At 39.1% G+C, this 17,150-nt stretch overlaps 1 protein-coding gene across 4 annotated transcripts in view; it reads left to right on the top strand.

Annotated features, from left to right (window-relative positions):
- PPP1R12B (protein phosphatase 1 regulatory subunit 12B) overlaps nucleotides 1-17,150 on the top strand; it is a 264,369-nt gene that overhangs the window by 226,608 nt on the left and 20,611 nt on the right. For all 4 annotated transcript variants that reach the window (XR_005215124.1, XM_037825034.1, XM_037825038.1 and 1 more), the window contains one exon: nucleotides 14,520-14,536. Coding sequence is in view for 3 of the 4 variants with exons in the window: in XM_037825034.1 (XP_037680962.1) it covers nucleotides 14,520-14,536 (17 nt within the window). In the remaining variant the exon portion in view is untranslated. The remainder of the gene's footprint in view (nucleotides 1-14,519; nucleotides 14,537-17,150) is intronic.

Here is a 17,150-nt window from a genome sequence, read left to right as displayed (position 1 = left end):
TTTTCCCGTCACTGTGGGGTCAGGCCCTAATTCCGAAAGAACATGCGTTAAACCAGTTTTGGCCTTGGCAATAGACATGTGACTTGGTCTCTTTCCTTTCCCTTGGGCCCAGCTTTCCAGAGCCACAATTTTATTCTAAACTTAGTAGAAGGCGTTTGGTTTTAATTATGTGCCTTCCTGAACTCCTGATAACTTTCAAGTTAAAAGCATTTGTGGGTTTTTTTCTAAGCCAGTCTCTGGTGTTTTGAGAGCCCTACACATTTCACAAATCAAAACCATCCTGGTTCCTGTACCTTTCCAGCATTACCATCTGAATTAATGGTGATTTTTTGCTCTGTTCTTTTATTAGAAACAGGGCTCAAACAATGAGAATCTTATGGAAATATTTCAAGAAGTATGAAAGGAAGGAGTCTGCTTCTTGGTTTGGGGGCATTTTAAAACTGTGGCCCAGCTAGCTAGTCATTCTTTTTATATCTACTCTTTGTGTTCTTATTGGGTTCTGAGCAGCTTTTAGCCTTTTTTGCTTCAGGATTCCATTCACAAAATGTATTACCCCCAATTGGACCATAAAAACTATGAAAATAATTCCTTCTCTGAACAGTTTTTTATCTAGTTCAGATACACCAGAGAGTCTCATCTTAATGACTGTCATTCGTTTGTCTTAGTAGAAGTTAGAGCAACAGTCTGTAACAAAAATACTAGTTCCTTCTAAGACTTCCTAATTAGAACATGTGACATAATACATTTGTGTATTAACCTGTAAATTGGATGGAAGTTTCATGCTTTTTCCAAAAGAGATGATGTCACCTTGTACAGATAAGCTTTTCAGACCCTACTTAAAAAGGAGAATAAGAGCAACTGTTCTGTTTTTTGAAAAGAGAGAGTGTACAAAAGAGGGACGACAGGAGGATGGGGCCATTCCCAAATAGGTGAAAAGAACTCGCATTCCTAGCCTCCAAAGATTTGGTTGGAGTCCCTAAACCCTGTGTCCTAGGACTTCTCCTTATTTCCTGACCTCTTAGAATTATCTTCTCTGGGAGAACCTCCAGTGTCCATTTCCCTTGCCTGTGTTCTGCTTGCCTCTTACAATGTCACTTCCGGGCTCACTGTGCCTCGAGACCACTTAGAACTCCCACTCTATCTTATCTCCAGCCCTCCAGATTTACTCAGTAGTCTCCCTGCAGGGCTGGCGGTTAGCTTCATAGAATGAGAAGCTATGTCAGCATTATAGTGAAGTGTGCTTAGTTTGCCTGACAGCAGGATGAAGAGGAAATACTGTAGTTAAATCTCCACCAATTCAATCACGCTGCTCCTTTACTCAAGAAACACAAACTTTTCTCTCCCTCAATCTAACCATTGTTTTTTCACCAAACCCTAGATTAGCTAGGATATCAAGAAGCCAAACAAAACAATAGTTTCCAGAGGTGTTCATCAGTGAAAATCAGTTGGGGAGTCTGATTTAAAAACCTAAGCCATTTTATCAGAATTTGGAGAATTGAACTGTTAAGTCCTGTTTACTTTTTTTTTTTTTTTTTTTTTTAAATCATCATTTTATTGAGATATATTCACATACCACGCAGTCATACAAAACAAATTGTACTTTCGATTGTTTACAGTACCATTACATAGTTGTACATTCATCACCTAAATCAATCCCTGACACCTTCATTAGCACACACACAAAAATAACAAGAATAATAATTAGAGTGAAAAAGAGCAATTGAAGTAAAAAAGAACACTGGGTACCTTTGTCTGTCTGTTTCCCTCCCCTACTTTTCTACACATCCATCCATAAACTAGACAAAGTGGTGTTTGGTCCTTATGGCTTTCCCAATCCCATTGTCACCCCTCATAAGCTACATTTTTATACAACTGTCTTCGAGATTCATGGGTTCTGGGTTGTAGTTTGATAGTTTCAGGTATCCACCACCAGCTACCCCAATTCTTTAGAACCTAAAAAGGGTTGTCTAAAGTGTGCATAAGAGTGCCCACCAGAGTGACCTCTCGGCTCCTTTTGGAATCTCTCTGCCACTGAAGCTTATTTCATTTCCTTTCACATCCCCCTTTTGGTCAAGAAGATGTTCTCCGTCCCACGGTGCCAGGTCTACATTCCTCCCTGGGAGTCATATTCCACGTTGCCAGGGAGATTCACTTCCCTGGGTGTCTGATCCCACGTAGTGGGGAGGGCAGTGATTTCACCTTTCAAGTTGGCTTAGCCAGAGAGAGAGGGCCACATCTGAGCAACAAAGAGGCATTCAGGAGGAGACTCTTAGGCACAAATACAGGGAGGCCTAGCCTCTCCTTTGCAGCAACCGTCTTCCCAAGGGTAAAACTTATGGTAGAGGGCTCAACCCATCAAACCACCAGTCCCCTATGTCTGTGGTCATGTTAGCAACCATGGAGGTGGGGTAGGCGAATACCCCTGCATTCTCCACAGGCTCCTCAAGGGGGCACTACATCTTTTTTTTTTTTTTAACTTTCCCTTCTTTTTTCAAATCACCTGTATGAAAAAAAAGTTAAAAAGAAAACAAACATACAATAAAAGAGCATTTCAAAGAGACCATAGCAAGGGAGTAAGAAAAAGACAACTAACCTAAGATAACTGCTTAACTTCCAACATGTTCCTACTTTACCCCAAGAAAGTTACATAATATAGCAACATTTCAGTGAACTTGTTCCTACTACAACCATCAGAAATTAACAGACCATAGTCATTTCTGGGCATCCCCAGAACGTTAAATAGCTTATCTGTTCTTCCTGGATTATTGTTCCCCCTTCCTTAATTGCTCTCTACTGCTAGTTCCCCTACATTCTACATTATAAACCATTTGTTTTACATTTTTCAAAGTTCACATTAGTGGTAGCATATAATATTTCTCTTTTTGTGCCTGGCTTATTTCGCTCAGCATTATGTCTTCAAGGTTCATCCATGTTGTCATATGTTTCACCAGATCGTTCCTTCTTACTGCCGCGTAGTATTCCATCGTGTGTATATACCACATTTTATTTATCCACTCATCTGTTGAAGGACATTTGGGTTGTTTCCATCTCTTGGCAATTGTGAATATTGCTGCTATGAACATTGGCGTGCAGATATCTGTTCGTGTCACTGCTTTCCGATCTTCCGGGTATATACCGAGGAGTGCAATCGCTGGATCGAATGGTAGCTCTATATCTAGTTTTCTAAGGAACTGCCAGACTGACTTCCAGAGTGGCTGAACCATTATACAGTCCCACCAACAATGAATAAGAGTTCCAATTTCTCCACATCCCCTCCAGCATTTGTAGTTTCCTGTTTGTTTAATGGCAGCCATTCTAACCGGTGTTAGATGGTATCTCATTGTGGTCTTAATTTGCATCTCTCTAATAGCTAGTGAAGCTGAACATTTTTTCATGTGTTTCTTGGTCATTTGTATTTCCTCTTCAGAGAACTGTCTTTTCATATCTTTTGCCCATTTTATAATTGGGCTGTCTGTACTATTGTCATTGAGTTGTAGGATTTCTTTGTATATGCAAGATATCAGTCTTTTGTCAGATACATGGTTTCCAAAAATTTTTTCCCATTGAGTTGGCTGCCTCTTTACCTTTTTGAGAAATTCCTTTGAGGTGCAGAAACTTCTAAGCTTGAGGAGTTCCCATTTATCTATTTTCTCTTTTGTTGCTTGTGCTTTGGGTGTAAAGTCTAGGAAGTGGCCTCCTAATACAAGGTCTTGAAGATGTTTTCCTACATTATCTTCTAGGAGTTTTATGGTACTTTCTTTTATATTGAGATCTTTGGTCCATTTTGAGTTAATTTTTGTGTAGGGGGTGAGGTAGGGGTCCTCTTTCATTCTTTTGGATATGGATATCCAACTCTCCCAGCCCCATTTGTTGAAAAGACCATTATGGCTCAGTTCGGTGACTTTGGGGGCCTTATCAAAGATCAGTCGGCCATAGATCTGAGGGTCTATCTCTGAATTCTCAATTCGATTCCATTGATCTATATGTCTATCTTTGTGCCAGTACCATGCTGTCTTGGCAACTGTGGCTTTATAATAAGCTTCAAAGTCAGGGAGTGTAAGTCCTCCCACTTCGTTTTTCTTTTTTAGAGTGTCTTTAGCAATTCGAGGCATCTTCCCTTTCCAAATAAATTTGATAACTAGCTTTTCCAAGTCTGCAAAGTAGGTTGTTGGAATTTTGATTGGGATTGCATTGAATCTGTAGATGAGTTTGGGTAGAATTGACATCTTAATGACATTTAGCCTTCCTATCCATGAACATGGAATATTTTTCCATCTTTTAAGGTCCCCTTCTATTTCTTTTAGTAGAGTTATGTAGTTTTCTTTGTATAGGTCTTTTACATCTTTGGTTAAGTTGATTCCTAGGTACTTGATTTTTTTAGTTGCTATTGAAAATGGTATCTTTTTCTTGAGTGTCTCTTCAGTTTGTTCATTTCTAGCATATAGAAACATTACTGACTTATGTGCATTAATCTTGTATCCCGCTACTTTGCTAAATTTGTTTATTAGCTCTAGTAGGTGTATCGTTGATTTCTCAGGGTTTTCTAGATATAAGATCATATCATCTGCAAACAATGACAGTTTTACTTCTTCTTTTCCAATTTGGATGCCTTTTATTTCTTTGTCTTGCCGGATTGCCCTGGCTAGCACTTCCAGCACAATGTTGAATAACAGTGGTGACAGCGGGCATCCTTGTCTTGTTCCTGATCTTAGAGGGAAGGCTTTCAGTCTCTCACCATTGAGTACTATGCTGGCTGTGGGTTTTTCATATATGCTCTTTATCATGTTGAGGAAGTTTCCTTCAATTCCTACCTTTTGAAGTGTTTTTATCAAAAAGGGATGTTGGATTTTGTCAAATGCTTTTTCAGCATCTATTGAGATGATCAATTGATTTTTCCCTTTCGAGTTTTTAATGTGTTGTAATACATTGATTGTTTTTCTGATGTTGAACCATCCTTGCATGCCTGGAATGAACCCCACTTGGTCATGGTGTATGATTTTTTTAATGTGTCTTTGGATTCGATTTGCAAGTATTTTGTTGAGGATTTTTGCATCTATATTCATTAGGGAGATTGGCCGGTAGTTTTCCTTTTTTGTAGCATCTTTGCCTGGTTTTGGTATTAGATTGACGTTAGCTTCATAAAATGAGTTAGGTAGTGTTCCATTTTCTTCAATGTTTTGAAAGAGTTTGAGTAAGATTGGTGTCAGTTCTTTCTGGAAAGTTTGGTAGAATTCCCCTGTGAAGCCATCTGGCCCTGGGCATTTATTTGTGGGAAGATTTTTGATGACTGATTGGATCTCTTTGCTTGTGATGGGTTGGTTGAGGTCTTCTATTTCTTCTCTGGTCAGTCTAGGTTGTTCATATGTTTCCAGGAAATTGTCCATTTCTTCTACATTATCCAATTTGTTGCCATACAGTTGTTCATAATATCCTCTTATAATTTTTTTAATTTCTTCAGGATCTGCAGTTATGTCACCTTTTTCATTCATTATTTTGTTTATATGGGTCTTCTCTCTTTTTGATTTTGTCAGTCTAGCTAGGGGCTTGTCAATCTTGTTGATCTTCTCAAAGAACCAACTTTTGGTGATATTTATCCTTTCTATTGTTTTTTTGTTCTCTATGTCATTTATTTCTGCTTTAATCCTTGTTATTTCTTTTCTTGTACTTGGTTTAGGATTGGTTTGCTGTTCATTTTCTAGCTTCTTCAGTTGATCCATTAGTTCTTTGATTTTGGCTCTTTCTTCCTTTTTAATATATGCGTTTAGTGCTATAAATTTCCCCCTTAGCACTGCTTTTGCTGCATCCCATAGGTTTTGGTATGTTGTGTTCTCATTTTCATTCGTCTCTATATATTTAGCAATTTCTCTTGCTATTTCTTCTTTAACCCACTGATTGTTTAGGAGTGTGTTGTTTAACCTCCAGGTATTTGTGAATTTTCTAAGTCTCTGATGGTTATTGACTTCTAATTGTATTCCATTGTGGTCAGAGAATGTGCTTTGAATGATTTCAATCTTTTTAAATTTATTGAGGCTTGTTTTATGTCCCAGCATATGATCTATTCTGGAGAAAGTTCCGTGAGCACTAGAAAAGTATGTGTATCCTGGTGATTTGGGATGTAATGTCCTGTAGATGTCTGTTAAATCTAATTCATTTATCAGATTGTTTAGGTTTTCAATTTCCTTATTGGTCTTCTGTCTGGTTGATCTATCTATAGGAGAGAGTGATGTGTTGAAGTCTCCCACAATTATTGTGGAAACATCAATTGCTTCCTTTAGTTTTGCCAATGTTTCTCTCATGTATTTTGTGGCACCTTGATTGGGTGCATAGACATTTACGATTGTTATTTCTTCTTGCTGAATTGCCCCTTTTATTAGTATGTAGTGGCCTTCTTTGTCTCTCAAAACATCCCTGCATTTGAAGTCTATTTTATCTGAGATTAATATTGCTACACCTGCTTTCTTTTGGCTGTAGCTTGCATGAAATATTTTTTTCCATCCTTTCACTTTCAATTTCTTTGTGTCCCTGTGTCTAAGATGAGTCTCTTGTATGCAACATATTCATGGTTCATTTTTTTTGATCCATTCTGCGAATCTATATCTTTTAATTGGGGAGTTTAATCCATTTACATTCAACGTTAAAACCGTGAAGGCATTTCTTGAATCGGCCATCTTATCCTTTGGATTATGTTTGCCATATTTTTCCCTCTCTCTATTAATATCCTTTATTGTACCCATACCGAATCTCTTTAGTACTGAACCTTTCTCCAAGTCTCTCTGTCCTGTCTTTGTTTCTCTGTCTGTAGGGCTCCCTTTAGTATCTCCAGTAGGGCAGGTCTCTTGTTAGCAAATTCTCTCAGCATTTCTTTGTCTGTGAAAAATTTAAGCTCTCCCTCAAATTTGAAGGAGAGCTTTGCTGGATAAAGTATTCTTGGCTGGAAATTCCTCTCTCTCAGAATTTTAAATATATCGTGCCATTGCCTTCTCGCCTCCATGGTGGCTGCTGAGTAGTCACTACTTAGTCTTATGCTGTTTCCTTTGTATGTGGTGAATTGCTTTTCTCTTGCTGCTTTCAGAACTTGCTCCTTCTCTTCTATGTTTGACAGTGTGATCAGTATATGTCTCGGAGTGGGTTTTTTTGGATTTATTCTATTTGGAGTTCGCTGAGCATTTATGATTTGTGTATTTATGTTGTTTAGAAGATTTGGGAAGTTTTCCCCAACAATTTCTTTGAATACTCTTCCTAGACCTTTACCCTTTTCTTCCCCTTCTGGGACACCAATGAGTCTTATATTCGGACGCTTCATATTATCTATCATATCCCTGAGGTCCATTTCGAGTTTTTCAATTTTTTTCCCCATTCTTTCTTTTATGCTTTCATTTTCCATTCTGTCATCTTCCAGGTCACTGATTCGTTGTTCAACTTCCTCTAGTCTTGTACTGTGAGTGTCCAGAATCTTTTTAATTTGGTCAACAGTTTCTTTAATTTCCATAAGATCATCCATTTTTTTATTTAGTCTTGCAATGTCTTCTTTATGCTCTTCTAGGGTCTTCTTGATTTCCTTCATATCCCGTACTAGGGTCTCATTGTTCATCTTTAGTTCTTTGAGTAGCTGCTCTAGGTGTGTCTCTTCTGGTCTTTTGATTTGGGTGCTTGGGCTTGGGTTATCCATATCGTCTGGTTTTTTCATATGCTTTATAATTTTCTGTTGTTTTTGGCCTCGTGGCATTTGCTGTCCTTGATAGGGTTCTTTTAGGGTTTGTAGACCAGTTGAAGTCCTTATCTCTAATTTATCAGATCTACAGCTTCGTGGAGTACACTTTCTCTAACTAACCAGCAGGTGGCGTCCACGAGCCACCTGTTCTCCACAAGCCAGATCTCCCCTGCTTAGCCTTTTTGGTGAGTGGGGGAATGAGTCTTGTGGGGCCCAATTGGTGTCCCAAGCTTGCGTGTGTAGTTGGTGTTGCCTGCCCTGTATGTGGGGCGTGTTTCTGGGCAGTCGGGGAGGGGGGGTGGCCCTAACAATCAAATCTCCCTGATGATCCTAGAGTTTTAAAGCTACTGCAATAGTCTAATCCTTCAGTTCAGTCCTGCCACAGTTTGTCTCTGCCACTGACCCACAAGTCTTTGGTATTGGCGTATGGCTCCTGAGACTTGCAAGTGGGCCCCTCTTCCAGGCTGTGCACCCCGGGTCCTCTGTTGAGGGATGACTGTGCTATGTCACAGGTGAGTGCCGTCCCCCCAGGGCAGTTCTGGGCTGCTGGGCTGTGTTGGGAGGCTCCCAGTCTGCTCAAATGATGGCTGAATGGGGCTCTGTTAATTCACACTGCTCCCCCTTCCCAGCTCTGGGACATTCAGCTGAGGTTGCAGGGAAGGCTAATGTCCACGCCCAGTTTTGTGGTGTGTGCCTGTTATTTGAAGCACTTCCGTCACACTGGGTTGTGTGGGGCAGCTCTGGGCTATGGGGCTGGCGATGGGCAGGAGTGTTTCCTGTCCACCAGGATGGTGGCTGTGAGCGGACACCCCGCTTTTCTTGGGAAGTTGTGGTGTTTAGTGAATTTTCTCAGCCACTGGATTATTGCCTTTTGTCTCAGAGCTCTCTTAGTTCTGCTCTTGACTTGACGTGTCCAAATTTCAATTCTTTGAAGCTTTCTGTATTGAGCTTCTTAGAGTAATTGTTTTAGAAAAAGCAAAAAGGATTTAAAAAAAAAAAAAAAAAAAAAAAAAAAACGGCCCTCCTCAGAGATCTAATGGGTTATTGAAATGCTAATAGACAAAGCAACCAGGGCCATTAAGGAAAGGTGCCCTGGGCAGAGAGATCAGCCTTGCTTCGGGATTTGCATATGCGCCTCAAGGCCTGATCTCCGCCCTTCCCCTTTCTGTGTTCACCAGAACTCCAAAAATCCTCTGCTTTTACTTTGGAGCTTCTCGTGTTGTTTTCCTTCTATGCCCGTCTCCTCTCTGCTGGGCTGGCTGCTCTCAGAGTCTCTGGTGTCTGGCCTCAGTCTATCTATGGTTGGAGTTTGAATCAGTAGAATGAGTTTCCGATGAGAGCAGCCACTGCAATTCTCCCTTCTCCTTCCTGGAGCTGACAGCCCCTCCTCCCCCGGGACTGAGCCTGGCAGGGAGGGGCGCGGGTCCCCTGGCCGCAAAAACTTACAGATTTCGGTGATCTCAGCAGTTCCACGTTTTCATGAGTGTTGTATGAAGTATGCCCAAAGACAGATTGCTCTGTGGTGTCCAGTCCACGCAGTTCCTGGCTTTTTACCTACTTTCCTGGAGGAGTAACTAAAACATACAGCTCACCAGTCTGCCATCTTGCCCCGCCTTCCCAGTGCTTCAGTCCTGTTTACTTTTAAGCTATCTTGCTTCCCAGCCTATAAGAACATTATAAAACAAGAGGAAACTGTCTAATATAGTTACACCATCTCCTTTAAAAATTCCAGATTTCTTCTTCAAAATAGTATTGTTTGCATTGTGGTAACTTGTTACCTCTGCTATATCCAAGTATCCCTAATACCTGAGGTTTTATGTAAAAGGACATTTCTCTAATTGGTAGGGCTGACCTTCCCAGGACATTGCTAAGGCTAGCCCTCAAAGGCAACAGTCAAAACCCAAGTCCATGTACCCCAGAACAAGTGAGGTAAAAGTTGAGGGAAGTGTTAGAAGTAGTGAGGAAAGATCAAGGATTAATTTGGAAGCCCTGTTTTCTCTGATATCAAGATCTAGGGAAATTGTGCCTTTTCTTATCTACCAGATCACTCATCACCTACACATTTTATAAAAGTTCACCCCCAAAAGGCTGATAACAAGGAATCTTAATATGCCTTAAAAAGATGATAAACAATAGGTTGTGATATTTGCTTTTAGGTGCTCCTGGCAGGCAGAAGTTAGAGGGTCATTCATCAGCTTCTTAGACGAACGAAACGTCTCCTGCAGAAAACCTGTAGGGGCAAGAACTGATGTGGCGTTTACAACTTTGAGCCCCATTAACATTATCTTCCTCCACATGCTCTCATCTGTGGCAAAATTAATTTAGGCCCCTTGAATACCCTGTGGAATCTGTCTTTTCCTATTCAGGAACCCTGTGGGCTTTTTCTGATTGCTGCTTGGAAAGTACTAACTCATGTTTGCATTTTATATTAACTTCCTCAGTGGAGGCCATACTATACAGTCAAATATCTGTTTGAGAACTTTCTTGGTTGTGATGACAGGTCATAAATAGTTTCACTGTACTTCCAGAACATTCTAAATGAAAAGGGTTAATTACATATCATTCTTATAGATATGACTCAATGGTAATAATTAGCGTATTTTGATATAGATACTGGCCAAGACTGATACCTGGTAAAATCTTAATTTCCTTGTTGAGGTGGAAGGGAAAGCTTGTTTCTTGACTATAAAGGCAGCTGCCAGAGTCCACTGAACAGAATTTAAAGCTGAAAAATGTAGCTAAAGTATTACCCAACGAATTAGGTATTTACAAAGAGGAAACTAAAAACAGCATTTTCAAGTGAGATCACTGCATTTCAGGAAAAACAAAGTCAACAAATGCACAATGATTTTATTGTCAGAAAGTTAATCAGCCTCAGTCCGTGCACACTGAGCATAAATGGGCTTATATTTCAGTAAGAGAAGGAAAAAGAAGGCACAAGGCAGACCATTTTGGTTATACATGGGTCATTTTTCTTTTTTATGTTTTTTTTTTTTAATTAAATTCAGTTTTATTGAAATACATTCACACACCATACAATCATCCATGATATACAATCCACTGTCCACAATATGATAACATAGTTATGCGTTCATCACCACAATCTTATGTCTGAACATTTTCCTTACATCAGAAAGAACCAGAACAAGAATAAAAAATAAAACTGAAAAAAAACACCCAAATCATCCCCCCATCCCACCCCATTTGTCCTTTAGTTTTTATCCCCATTCCTCCACTCATCCATACACTAGATAAAGGGGGTGTGATCCACAAGGTCTTCACAATCACACTGTCACCCCTTGTAATCTACATTATTATATAATTGTCTTCAGGAGTCCAGACTGCTGGGTTGGAGTTTGGTAGTTTCAGGTATTTACTTCTAGCTATTCCAATACATTAAAGCCTAAGAGGTGTTATCTATATAGTGCATAAGAATGTCCACCAGAGTGACCTCTCGACTCCATTTGAAATCTCTCAGCCACTGAAACTATTTCATCTCATTTTGCATCCCCCTTTTGGTCAAGAAGATACTCTCAGTCCCACGATGCCGGGTCCACATTCATCGCCAGGAGTCATACTCTGCGTTGCCAGGGAGATTTACACCCCTGGGAGTCGGGTCCCACGTAGAGGGGAGGGCAGCGAGTTCACCTGTCGAGATGGCTCAGTTAGAGAGAGAGAGGGCCACATCTGAGCAACAAAGAGGTACTCAGGGGGAGACTCTTAGACACCATTACATGCAAGTTTAGACTCTCCTTTGTGGTAATGAGCTTCATAAGGGCAAGTCCCATGCTCGAGGGCTCAGCACATCAAACCGCCAGTCCCAATGTTTGTGACAACATCAACACCAGTCCAGGTGAGGATGTCCAACACATCCGTACCTTCCCCCAGATCCTCGGGTCTGGGGAGGGGGAAGCTGTAAATATATTTTTTATATCTGCCCAAATTACTCTAGGATGTGTCACTATTTCACTCCAGCCTATACTAACCTACCGTATGTCACTTCCTATTCAAAGTTCCATGCAATTGTGGTGTTTGAACAAATCGACTGTAGAGTTGTACCGTTTGGAAAATTTAGATATACATGGGTCATTTTTCCAAATCTAAGAGAAGGAATGGAGGGTCCATCTTTGGAGAGATTGTCAGAAATGGTTCTCCCGTATGGATGGTTTAGTTTGAAGGCTATTCTGCCCAGAAACAGAAACAGTGAGAGAAACTAGTCTCCTGGTTTACTGTCTCCTTTGGTTGTGTGTGAACTTACTTCTCTGGATCAAAGGTCCTGAGTTAACTTGATATCCTAACCAGCATCAACAACCAATGCAATATCCTTACAACTAAAAAATGAAAGAGGGAGGAAAGGGGGCTGGAGCCAGGAAAGGAACTGACATCTTAAGAATGTACTGTCTCATAATTATCACATTTAATTCTTATCATGAGAATTAAGTGGCATTTGCCCAAGTTCACATGGCTGGAAGATGTCAGAGCAGAAATTAGAACTCAGTTCCAGCCAAGGCCTTCACACTTACTCCCAGAAACATTACTAATTCATGTCGATGAGTGTTTTTTGAGCACTATCATGTTCTAGCACCGAAGGCACTAAGAATATACCTGGGGATACAACAGTGATTGGATCTCAGATAAAGAAATTTTAGGGAATCCTCCCATAACATGTTTTAAAATTCTGTTATATATGTGATAGGGGTGTGTGTGAGTGTATTTCTCTAATACCATCTTCTCAAAACTCCCTTCTTTTCAGAAGCCTTCTCAGTTGGAGCTCACCAGGTCTTCACTGTTATTTTCATAGCCCTTATTTGCATGTTTCCCCTACATTGTTTCAGATCAGCTTTTGGCTCTTCATATGGCTTAGTCTACTTATTCTTCCTTGGTGCCTCCCCTGGAGGGCTCTGCACACAGTGGGCTCTTAAATAAAATAGACCATTGGCATTGTTGGTATGGTGTTCAGTCTCAATTATTCATGAGTCTTTGACATGTCACAATTTAGGTTGTGAATTTTAATTCACCCAAGGACTGAGGCCAGATCTCACCACAAAGCTAGTGAATGGCCTAGCCAACAGCCCAGAATCTCAGTTTCTCTTTAGTACACTTGAAGCATTTTTGTATATTGAATAATTTCTTGAGAAGTAATTAAAATTTAGTTTCTTTTCTGAAAAAAAAAGACTTCAACTAAGAGAACAAACTTCTATTAACGTTGATGAAGTGGTCATTGATATGCATATCACTCTCACTGGTTTTCAGTTATAAATATATAAATGTTGGGACAGGGAGAAAGCCCAGCATTGTCCTGAATTTCAGATTTGCAATTTTAGGATTCTTAAAGAACTCCAAAACTCTAGTTGCATAAGAATGTTAAAGGATACGCCATATACTTTTCTTACTGACTCCCTCATCTCAATGGGGCATGTCGTCCAATAAAAGCCTTTGTTTAGTCCAGTGGTGCTTATCCAGGGCTATACATCAGAATCACCTGGGGGACTTTTAAAAAATACATATAGAAAGGCCCCTTTCTAGACCTACTGAAAGAGAATCTCCAGGATTGAGGTTTGGTTGTGTACATTTTGAAAAAGCACACATGATAACCCCTGATTGAAAGAGAGAATTCCATGGTTAAAAGCTCCTTCTAGCAAGGTCACCCTGCTGGGTCCCTCCTTAGTCAGATATGCTATGTCACACCACACTTCCCCTGGACAGCTTTAGGGTATGGTGTAGTGGGCTGTCACGCTGTGTTGGCTGGCATACTAGTGGCTTCCATGGCCCACTTAATGCTTCATCAACACAGTGTCATCCCTTGTCATTCCGTGATTCCTTGGTAGGTCAAAGATCTGTTATTAATTTCATAGATTATTTGGTTCTTGTTTCTCTTCTTCCTTCTTCTGTCTGCCCTTAAGGATTTTGTTGTTCTTTTAACAACTCAAAAGGAAATGAATAAAAGAAATTTAAATAAATTAAGGTTTTATTTGCCCAAGTTCTTTAAGAAAAGTGAAGGAATAGGAGGGCAAATGTCATCTATGGTTAAAAAGAAAAAAGAAAAAAAAGTTTTTTGTTATTGTTGTTCCAATTGCTCAAAATGACCATAGGTAAAGAAGCTAATCATTTGCATCTATAAAACTCTTTTCTTTTGAGACTTCAGAACACTGTCTTATTCTTTTCATTTTTTTTCCCAACATCCTAGGGACTATAGTGAGAATATTTCCTCTCCCCCTACCTTTCCCCTCACGCTTCTACTTTCACTAGCTATCTGGGAGAAAACCAGGAACTGTCCAGAGTTTTACTATTGCAAATTGCAGTATTCACTCAGGGTTGGGGGTTTGTGAATTGAAGGAAGTTAATAGAATGAATATTGAGGTCCAGAGAGGTTAAATGTCACACAGAAAGTCAGTGATAGTCACTTCGAGAACACAAAGTCGATTTGTTATTTTGCGGTAGTGGGAGCATTTTTCAATCGTTTTACATTTTGCTGACTTCCGGTTTAAAAAGATGCTATCCACTTTGGAGGATTGTATATTTTGTGACTATATCTCAATAAAATCACATTTAAAAAATAAAATAAACAGATGCTATCCCTAATGCCTCAAATCTAGTGGGTCATGGATTACAAAAAGGTATGAGCTAGAGCTAAGTAGCCTGATTTCCTTTGTGCCATCAGTTGAATTGCTTTTCTTAAATTGCACCCCTATCTCCAACTGTGAAGTTGAGACATCTGCTTTGAAAACTGTATTTATAAATGGAAATAATAAAAATCACTCCTTTGCTAATGCTGTTTTGTTTTTGTTTTGTCTCCTCTTTTCTCTAGCATGAAAGACTTTCTAGGTAAGAACTTTACCTATTTTATATGCATGCTTAATACTTGTGAGTGAATGCATGTCTAATTAAATTTAATATAGTTAAGTAATGTTTCTCATATCCTTTCCTTCCTTTTCATTTCCACAACCACCATGATAATTCAGACTCATATTATCTTCTACCTAAAGCAATGCAATAGCTTTTTAAGTTACCTTCCTGCCTCCAGATTCTCCCTTTTCCAATTCATCTTGTATACTTCCACCAAATTAATTTCCCTAAAGCACCATTGTACCAGGCACTGTGCTAGGTGCTAGGGAAACAATATGAATAAGACACTAGCCTTACCTTTAAGTACCTTACAAACCATGGGAGAGACAGATAATTTCGGTAGAAAGTAGTGCCAAGACGGAAATATGGACAGGTATCATGAGTACAGAGGAGAGTCAGGTAACCTAATATGGTGGTTCAGGGAAGGCTTCATTGTAGAGTAGATGCTTGAATTGAGATCGAGGTTAGATACTGTCATTTCATAGCTTTGGATTCCATAGTGGATCCAACACAATACTAGATGGTGCTCCGTAATAATTTGTTGAATGAACTATAGACCTGTTTCACAATTGCTAAAAAATTATGGAAGGATATCATACTTTCTTATAGTTGAAGGGATGACCCTCCAATTTTTCACCTGTTATCTAAGGGTACAAAATTGACTTTCCTGAAGAATAAAATAAATAAAAAGTAATCAAGACTTCTCTGATGGGGACATTAGGAAGAGGTTGGAGGAAGGTGTAGTTATGACAAAGCATAGGGAAAATGAGTCTCCTCTCCTTATAATTTGGTACTGGAGCTGGTTCTGCCTTATTAACATATTCTAAAATTTAAAAGTTTACATGTATTCTTTCTCTGCTTACTCTTCCACCAGACACCGGCTGGGGATAAATAATTTACTTCTAACCTAACAGAAAATTGATAGGGTGTCATTTTGCTATAGTTAATCTTTTGTGAACTCTATTACATTATAATGACCGTTTGTGGAAGGAGACTTTCCCTACAGACTTCAAAATATGCTGTAAACTATAATTGAAACATTGAGGTACTAATTCAGGAATAAAAAGACATCAGTGGGACACAACCAAAAGCCCCAAAACAGCCATGTGTATAAGCTGACTTTTCAACTCAGTAGGGAAAGGATTACTCAATAAGTGACAACTCTCTAGTTAGGAAAACAGTTCCTTCCCACAAGCCATACAAAAGAAAAAAAAAATAGATTCCAGATGGATTACAACTTATAAGGGAAAAGATTTTGCCACAAAAGTAATAGAAGAGGATGTTTTTTAATCTTCATAGAAAAGACCTCCCCAAGCATGATACCATAAACGTAAAAGTTGTTAATTATGTAAAATTTTAAGTCTGCTAGTAAAACACACCAAAAACAGAGACAAAAAGTAAAGGAAGGGAAGGAATATTTGTAACCTATCTCAGACAGTTTTAAAATCTCTACTGTCTGATAGTGCCGCCTCTCCCATATAAAAAGAAAAGGACAATTACCCCTCTGGACAAAGATCTTATGAATAGGCAAGCCAGAAAAAAAGCAAGGTAAATAACCAAAGATGTTGAGACTCACTAATGATTTAAAAATATTAAAATTAACAACAATGAGATGTTATATTTCTCCTATTGGACTGGAAAGGATTAAACCTCTCTGGAGAGCAGTATATATATCAACATTGAAAATATGTTTACCCCTTGACCGAACAGTTCTATTTCCACAATTTTATTCTAAGAAAATAATTGCACAAATGCACTAAAGATTTATAGACAAGTCTGCTCATTGTGGCATTGTTTATAGTAAATTCAAAACAATATAAATGTCTATCAGTAGAGAATTTGTTAAATTATCATACAGTTAAATTATCATTCAATGGAAGACTATGCAGTCATTTAAAAAATTGTTTTACTTACATGGAAATGTGTCCAAAAGCATCATGGATAAGTTGGGGGCTGGGGGTGGGGAGACTTGGACAACAGAACATATTATCTTATTTTATTTATATAAACACATATTTGAACATATTTATGTTGCTTAAAAACCTGCAGGGATATGAAGTAAACTGTTAATAACGGTTATTTCTTGGTCACTACTATGGGGTAACTTTCACTTTCTGCTGTAGACACTTCGGTACAAGCATGGGTTGCTTTTGTAATCAGTAAAGTCAATAAAGATATTTCTATTTACAAAAAAAAAAAAAAGAAGAAGAAGAAAAAGAAAGAACCCTGTGTGACTTAGCATCTCTATAAGAGAAAAGTGGCCATTAATGTCATTGGCAGCTAATTACTTTGCCTCTCCCCTCTCTGTGTTATCCTTATTGCTCCTCTACCTCTTCTAGTGCTTATTTCAACTTTCCTCCCTGCCCCCAGCTTTGGCAGTAGCTACCACAGGAGGGAGACAGTAGATGATGTTCCACAGCTGTGCCTTTTCAAGCCATCCCAGTTTTGGCATGTAGAGCCCTGCAGGGTTGGTTTGTACATACAGTTTGATATGTACCACATTTTAGTCTGGAAAGAGTGAAGTCTGTGAAAAGTATAAACCAGTGTTAAAGATCAGTTGTGCACTTAAACAATGAGCCTCAGCTTCCAGATA

Source organism: Choloepus didactylus, chromosome 2 (genome assembly GCF_015220235.1).
Source record: "Choloepus didactylus isolate mChoDid1 chromosome 2, mChoDid1.pri, whole genome shotgun sequence".
Classification (NCBI taxonomy): Eukaryota; Metazoa; Chordata; class Mammalia; order Pilosa; family Megalonychidae; genus Choloepus; species Choloepus didactylus.
Note: the sequence above shows the minus strand (reverse complement) of the source record. Positions and strands in the feature narration are given on the sequence as shown.